We start from the raw sequence: 8,676 nt of genomic DNA, 5'->3' as shown, positions 1-8,676 counted from the left end.
AAGAAGGTGGAAGAGAGAATGTTCGGGTGCGTGGGGTCCTTAATTATCGGTGCAAGTGCAAAATCTTATCTTGCCCGTGGACATTCCTTTGCCAAAAATATCAATCCGTAACTGCAAATTTGTACTTCTTTGAGATTTTGGGTTTCCTAACCCCCGGTATTAGAGCTACCGGATAAAGCTGGAGTTGTGATTGTCCAATCTCCCATTGCAAACTGGTTCTCTGATAGTCTGGGAGGAGGGGATCTCAATGTGTCCTTCACTTCTAGCGACTTGCCCCTTGCCTTCATTACATTCCAACAGCAGTGACATGCTCTACACTTCGTGGGCGAGGGGAGGAGCAGATAATTGTTTAAAGTCTATTAAAATCTATGGGGTAGGTGACAATGTTTGCACAATGTTTTAAACAGCGGAGGCAGTGTGTGAGGGAGATGTTAGTGGCTCACTGCTGGTGATTGTTTGGCTGGTTGTTGCTGGGTTACCGCAGTCACTGAGCTTTGTGTGGAAGGAGTGAGCCACACACACACACACACACACACAGCGCACTCAGGAGTTCACTCGCTGCTGCAAGCTCGTGTCATCGGGTGAGTGAAATGTGGTCAACATTGTGCTTTTCACAATACGTGTGATTCCTCCACCCCCGTCCTTGCACCACATCGGGGGTAATGAAGCCCCCTTCCCCCGAGCCTCATTATGTGAAGCTACACACATAAAATGGTTTTTCCTGTCTTCCTGCAGCGCATTCGGAATCTGGACCTTGTTTGGGATGTAGGGTTTGCTGGGCTTGGCCAAACTAGAGTTTGATAGTATCACTTGAATCCTTGGAGAAATCTGACTTGCTAACTCGCTCAGTGCTATACAGATTAATACAGTGGCAGTGGTTCAAATCTTCTGGTCTCTGGATTGTTGGAAGCCAGACACACGCCCGAAGATGAACATCGAGAGCCTTCGGAGGTCCTGGCGCACGGGGATGTGGGAATTGCCCAGGAAGTTTAAATTTCCAATAGACAAATCCTCCTGCTTCCCTGACCTTCCCTCAATGTCTCCAATTCAGTTAGAGCCAGAGAATTTAGGCAATTCCAGTTTACCTATCTGAATAGTTACCCAGGAAATGTTAGAATAAAACCTCATCTAGCACCGAGTAACCCCACAACTGATCTCTCTCCTTTCCACCTTCCCATCCCCCACTCCCCAACCGATAACCCCCTGACCACCTAACTATCTCTTTGCTCGGAACCCTCTAACCCAGTTACCCCTCGGACCACACTCACTCCTGCAATGGCTTCACCTTCCACATTCCCCAACCGACCCTGACTATGCCCCCTGACCTGACCCGATTATGCCCCAGCAACCCAACTGCTCATCTCATCTACTTACTCACCTTTGCACCTCACCCATTTCATCAACCTTCTTCCCTCACCCACCTATCCACCTGCTCACCTAACTACCCATTTCACCCATCTACCCACCTCGCCTCCTACCCATCTGCCCACTCACCAACCTACCCATTTACCCATGCACCCACCTATCCCCTCACCCTAACACTCATTCATCCACTTACCCATTCACTCATCCATGCACCAACTCTCACCCTAAAAGATTGGCCTTTAAACTTAGCAGACAGAATACAGCAGCTGTAAAAAGAGGATGTCGCCTATCTTACCCCAACAGAGTCCCCCCGAAGATGCTGCTTTTTTGATAGCTGGGGCTGGAAGGTCCAAGAAGAAATGTGCAGCAGAATCAAGTCAGGAGAATCTTCCTGTGCAGGAATAATGTGTGTCGCATTGCCTCTGTTGTGAAGATTTGGGCCAAAAATTTCGTATTATTATCCTTACTGCAGCACTTAAAATATGCAAAAGAACAGTACAATGAATACTGGAAATCTGAAATAATGCTAACTGTTGGAAATACTCAGCAGGTCAGGATGCATCTACAGGTGGCACGGTGGCACAGTGGTTAGTACTGCTGCCTCACGGTGCCAGGGATCTAGGTTCAATTCTGGTCTTGGGTGACTGTATGGAGTTCGTACATTTTCCCTGCATCTCTGTGAGTTTCTTTCAGCTGCTCTGGTTTCCTCCCACAGTCCAAAGTTGTGCAGGTCAGTTGGATTGGCCATGATAAATTGCGCTTTAGTGTCAGGGGGTTTAGCAGAATAAAGATGTGAAGTTACATGGATAGGGCCTGGGTAGGATTATCATCAGTGCAGGTTCGATGGACAGAATGGCCTCCTTTTGAACTGTAGGTATTCTATGATTCTACCTTTGGAGAGAGTTGGGGTTTCATGTTTGTATGTCCAGCACTTTCTGAATATTATTTATTATTATTATTTACATAAATGCTCAATGTACCATTGTGTTTCAGCAGGGACCCCTGTACGAAGAAATAGAAAGTTTCCATCTTGAGCATCAAATGTTAGCAAAATTAGGTGCACATCAAAGCTCCTGAAACATTGTCCAACAACATGCCTGAACTCCATTAGAAAAATACTTCTACATTCATACAATTGTAAATGCCTTAATGACTTTCAACTCTGGTGTCCGCCTGTTAGCTTTTGAAAAACCAACTTCTTTTGCACTGGGATTGGAGATTGTTAGAACTGTTTGGGTTGTTTGGTGGATCAGGTTAAATCACCTGGAGTGGGGACTAGAAGTGATTAGAAACAGATTACAATAATTACAGAATGGGACAGGAGGTTTAGAAGCTGCATTCTGGTAACGTCTGATACTCATCACCTTATCACAGAAAATGTTCAAATGAATTGATGGTTTCTGAGAGTCACCATTATAAGTATGGTTATCAAATGATTATTCCCTAAAGTTATTACATTTAACAAGCTGCTATATGCTACTTAATTGTTAACTATATATTATATGTATTCAATATCATGTTGACTATAAGCGCACTGAATCCCACAGCTATGTTAGTTAATTGGATTTCCACTTCCCTTACTGTAAGGACTCTATTCCAAGCTCCCAGTTTCCCCATCTCCATTGCACCTACTGAAAGTTAAGTTAAAGTTAAAGTTTTAATAGTCACAAGTAGTAGTCATACATTAACACTGCAATGAAGTTAGTGTGAAAATCTCCTAGTCGCCACACTCCGGTGCCTGTTCAGGTATACTGAGGGAGAATTTAGCATGGACAATGTACCTAACCAGCATGTGTCTTTCAGACTGTGAGAGGAAACTGGAGCACCCGGAGAAAACCCACGCAGATGTGGGGAGAAGATGTGCTTGGTGGTGGCATCATGTTGAAAGTGGTGCAGACTCCGCACGGACAGTGACCCAAGCTGGGAATAGAACCCAGGTCCCTGGCGCTGTGAGGTATTAGCGCTAACCACAATGCCATTAGATGAGCCACTTCCCATTGCATGCAGTATTTCTGGTCAGTCTTCCTCTCTTCTCAATCAAGGACTCCTCCCATCATGGTTGACGGGGCCTTTGTGTCCATTCCTGCTCTTCTGCTCGCACCTTCTTCTCTTTCCAAGGAGCAGGACATAATACTTCTTGTCCTCACCTTCCACTCCCAAAAGCTTCCACATTCAGTGGATCATTCTTTGCTATTGGCATGTTGCCAACACCAAGCACATCTTTGCCTCTCTTTCCAGCAATCCAAAGCAACACCCTGCCCAGCCCACAACCACCTACAACACACTTTCTCCTTCTCATGGCACCTTTCAATTCATGCTGAGGAGATGCAAAATCTTCCCTTTTACCCTTCTCACTCCCCATCACCCAAGGCCTCAAACAATCTTTCTAGAGTGATACAGCAATTTACTTGTACCTATTTCAATTCAGAATACTGTATTCACTAATTATGATGCAGCCTCCTCTACTTTGGGAAGGCTGAATGCAGATTAGGTGACTGCTTTGCTGGCTGTTTTTTTTTCTGTTAGAAACCCTCTGCAGCGAAACTTGAAGAATGTCAGCTCAGTTACCAGTTGAGTCCCTAAATAAGGAAAATAAGGGGTCCAGGACACCTGAATCAAATTCTAATGAAATGGAAACATCAAAAAAGATTCTGGATCAGCTAGAGAACCGACTCAGCGTCAAAGATATAATGAAAATACAGAAGGTTTTCATGGTAGGTTTTCATAGCTGCATTTTGGCATTGTGGTTAATGTTCCATCAACTGGAATGTTTAGTTTTATACATGTGCCCAAAATAACTCATTCGAGGTACATGTAAAGCTTGTCTATTTTTGTGATGTATTTGTTTGCATGGAACAAAATAACATGACTGATGAGTCATAGCCTGGGCAGCAACTAATTCTATTTATGTAATGCCTTCATTGTAAACTAATTCTCCAGGTGTTTCGGACAAAAAGTGTATGGAAAATAAACACTGAACCAGGAAAGGAAAGGGTTTCAAAAAATGTTTTACATGAGGTGTCAGAGAATTGGAGATAATAGAAAGCACATGATTAAACATCCAGTCAAGGACAGTGTGAGAATGGAAATGGATGATGCATGGAGAATTAGAGTGAGGAATGAAATGTTTAAGGGATATAGGACTGGAAGAGATTATCAGTATGATAGAACAAAGCTGTGAAAAATTTAAAAATAAGGATGAGTATTTTTAGATGTAGGAATTTGATAATAGAAAACCGATGGAAGTGGTGGGCAAGTAGGATTGATCATACACAGCAGGTTATGGGCAAGTTTGCATTTACAGAGGGTGAACATTAGGAGTTTCTAAGAACACTGCTGGAATAGTCACGTATGAAGGTAACAGGGACATATGAGGCTTCCACTGCAGAAGGAGTGATTTAAGTGGAAGTAAGAAATTTAGTTATAGAGAGGATATAGTATCTTTGAGTCAGCCCAGGTTCAAAATGGACACTAGAATTGTAAACAAGCTGAAACATTAACCAAGGAGGGTAGAGAATCAGTGGCAAGAGTACAGAGCTTGTGATGACGGCTAAAGGCAGTGACCAGAGGATTCATTCATGACTCTGACTGGATGTCAGGGAAGTTGTCTTGATAGCATAGATGTGGTCAAGGGTGTGTTGGAGTGGTAGAGCTCATGTACATCGAGAGACTCTCTGAAAATAACAAATCACAGTTGAGAAAAGGAAAGGAAGCTTGTTCCTGGAGTAGAGGAGTGAAGGAAGAGTTTGGAGTGGTGCAGTTGAATATGCTAAATGCTTTACAGGGGCCCAGGATGGATAACTCACCATAATCACAGCAGATGTCATTCGTAACTTGGGTTTGGGACATTAATACTGTAAGAAGGGTAAAAGACTGGAGGATTTTATGAAGGTGTTCTAGAAAAAGCAGTTGTCTTAAATTCATATTATGAGCAGGCAAACTCCTGCAAGAAATATTTAGTATCCAGCATACTTAAGTTCCTTTTGTGGGGAGTTGAACAAATGAATGGATATTTTTTCTCAAGCAGCCTCATCTTAATATATTCAGTTGTGTGGCGTCAGCCTATTTTCATTATGCACTCAGTCACCAGTTAATAACTTGTGAGGGATGGTTGTTTAAAAAAATCTGTTTTCTGAAATATATTTTAAAAACATACTGTCAGACCTAGAGAAATCCAAGTTTTGGGGCTAGTTTCTAACTGATATGTTCAATTTTAATCATGTTACACTTTCTTTTCATGCATTCTTACTTTCCATTATAGAGGTGGAAGCTCTGATTGGAAAACTCAAACATTATCATTAAAACACTGATTGGAAAATTCAAACATTATCATTAAAACACTGACTCTAGAGGTTGGTTTCTGCTGTTAAAGCAGACCTGGAATTCTACAAATTGATAAAGTAATGATTGGATTAAGATGATAAGTGTTAGTCACCAAAATATTTAACATTATGATTTACCTTTGGACTGCTGTTGTGTAAGCAAATGTTCCAGCCCATCTGCATTTGATGGGCATCTGCATGTTTTCAGATGGTAGAGGTAATGGAAGGAACGTTGACCAGGATGGGACAAGAACTCCATGCTATTTTTGAACTATTACAGAGGGATTTTGTAAGTCTCTCTGAATAAATTAATAGGATTTAGGATTAACAGTTTATCTGAAGAGTGCCACATCTAATAATGCAGCACTCTTGTACGATAGTAGTGGTGTGCCTCCTTGAATTATATGCTTAAATACGATTGGCTATAACTTCCTGGTTTCCCATTGTCACATCCAGTGATATGCTGGAGAATCCCTCTTGGAAGTTCTCACATAAGAGTTTACCCAGCAATTGTACAGAAGGGCTAAATTCTCCTGCAGTGGACTGGGAACCATCCAACAAGGCAATTTAACTTGATAACTTCGGATGGATTTGCCAATTTTACCCTCATGGTTACCGTGAAAGAGTTAGAAGGAACTTCAAAGTAACCATTTTAAAGACCGTAACTGAAACTCCACTTCTCCACCCTGACTCCAACTCCGCCTCGGGGCCTGTCCGATTCACCCACCCAATCCTTGTCTGAGTCCTCCCCCGCCACTCCCCAGCTCATCCTCTGGGTCAGACTCTGATCTCTCACCCTCCATCCTACTCCTCCAACCCTCTCCCTCCTCATTTGGAGTCTCTAGCCCACCCCCTTTATAGATCTCTCCCCACCTCAATACACCCCCCCGCCCCACAATTCCAGCTCTCAGCCCAATCCCCACCAGTACGTCTTTGCACCCGTCCCCCCACCCTCGGCGATCTGATATCTAACTCCTTCATACTTCTCAAATTTATCTGCTTCCTTTAAATTTTCCCTCAACAACTGCTTTACGGAAACTAATGCCATAAAATGGTCATGTCTGTCCTCCATTTACACAATGTTGATGCAGCCAGAACCTAGCTTCACTGTTTCTGTCTCACCTGGCCTGAGTGGGGACATTTGGGTAAGACAGGGGCTTTGGAATTCCAGTGAATATAGATTCCTCCAGAGTGGCACAATGTCAGTGATTGCACTGGGCCATATGACCCTGAAACCTAATCTAACTCTAACCATCTGAGCCAATGTAGCACGATTACATCAGAAGACAACAATCTGAAAGCAAAGAAGAAGTATGGTTAGGTCAAATCCTGTTGAATCATAAAATCATACAGTGCAGAAGAGGCCTTTGGCCCATCGAGTCTGCACCAACACATTAGAAACACCTGAACTCCCAGTAATCCCATCTGCCAGCGCTTGATCCATAGCCCTGAATGTTATGATGTGCCAAGTGTTCATCCAAATACTTTTTACAGGATGTGAAGCAACCCACCTCTACCACCCTCCCAGGCAGCGCATTCCAGAGCGTCACCATTCTCTGGGTAAAATGTTTTCCTCACATCATTCCTAAACTTCCTGTCCCCACCTTGAACTTATGTCCCCTTGTGACTGACCCTTAAACTAAGGGGAGCAGCTGCCCCTTAACCATTCTGTCCATGTCTCTCATAATCTAGTATGAGATATCAGGTTGCCCCTTGGTCTTCACTGCTCCAATGAAAACAATCCAAGCCTATCCAACCTCTCTTCATAACTTAAATGTTCCGTCCCAGGCAGCATCCTGGTGAATCTCCTCTGCACCCCCTCCAGAGCAATCACATCCTTCTGATAATGCGGCGACCAGAATTGCACACAGTACTCCAGCTGTGGCCTCACCAAAGTTCTATACAACTCCAACATGACTTCCCTGCTTTTGTAATCTGTGTCTTGTTTGATAAAGGCAAGTGCCCCATATGCCTTTTTCACCCCCCTACTAACATGCCCTTCCACTTTCAGAGATCTGTGGACAAACATGCCAAGGTCCCTTCGCCCAAAGAACTTCCTAGAGTTCTACCATTCATTGAATACTTTCTTGTTAAATTACTCCTTCCAAAGTTTATCACCTCACACTTTTCAGGGTTAAATTCCATCTGCCACTTATCTGCCCATTTGACCATTCTGTCTACATCTTCTTGTGGCCCGAAACACCCTGCCTCACTGTTAATAACCTGTCCAATTTTCATGTCATCTGCAAATTCACTAATCCTACCCCCCACATATAAATGATGGATAATAAGGGGCCCAACAGATCCCTGTGGTACGCTACTGGATACTGGCTTCCAGTCACAAAAGCAGCCTTCTGTCATCACCACCTGTCTCCTACAACTGAACCAATTTTGAACCCACTTTAAGAAATTACCCTGTATCCCATGTGAATCTACCTCCTTTACAAGTCTCCCATGTGGGACTGTGTCAAAAGCTTTGCTGAAATCCATATAAATGACATCGACTGCACTACTGTCATCGTACCTGGAGGTGACATACCTGATCACCTCCTCAAAAAAATCAGTCACATTTGTTGAGCATAACTTCCCTCTGGCAGAGCCATGCTAACTGTCCCTGATCAAGCTTTGCCTCTCCCAGTAAAGATAGATGCTCTCCTTCAGAAGTTTCTCTAATAGTTTAGACATAAGACTCACTGGTTTGTAGCTCCCTGGCTTATCTCTACAGCCCTTTTTAAATAGCGGAACCACATTAACTGTTCTCCAGTCATTTGGCACCTCCCCCTTGGCCAGAGGAATTGAAAATTTGGATCTGACCTTCTGCAATCTCCTCTGTTGCCTTCCACAGCAGCCTAAGCCACAACCCATCTGGACCTGAAGATTTATCCATTTTTAAGGCTGTCAACACCTCTGATACCTTGTCATTCCCCATGTCAATTTGCTCAAGGACCTCACAGTCCCTCTCCCTGAATTCCATACCATCGTCCTCATC

At 43.5% G+C, this 8,676-nt stretch overlaps 1 protein-coding gene across 1 annotated transcript in view; it reads left to right on the top strand.

The window, feature by feature from the left end:
• Positions 1–526: 526 nt before the first annotated feature.
• LOC145341470 (cilia- and flagella-associated protein 337-like) overlaps positions 527–8,676 on the top strand; it is a 65,246-nt gene continuing 57,096 nt past the window's right edge. The window contains exons 1-2 of the mRNA XM_080186435.1: positions 527–581; positions 3,892–4,079. Of these exons, the coding sequence (XP_080042561.1) occupies positions 3,918–4,079 (162 nt within the window). The 5' untranslated portion in view covers positions 527–581; positions 3,892–3,917. The remainder of the gene's footprint in view (positions 582–3,891; positions 4,080–8,676) is intronic.

This window comes from Carcharhinus amblyrhynchos, chromosome 3 (genome assembly GCF_965287045.1).
Source record: "Carcharhinus amblyrhynchos chromosome 3, sCarAmb.v2.hapA, whole genome shotgun sequence".
Lineage (NCBI taxonomy): Eukaryota > Metazoa > Chordata > Chondrichthyes > Carcharhiniformes > Carcharhinidae > Carcharhinus > Carcharhinus amblyrhynchos.
Note: the sequence above shows the minus strand (reverse complement) of the source record. Positions and strands in the feature narration are given on the sequence as shown.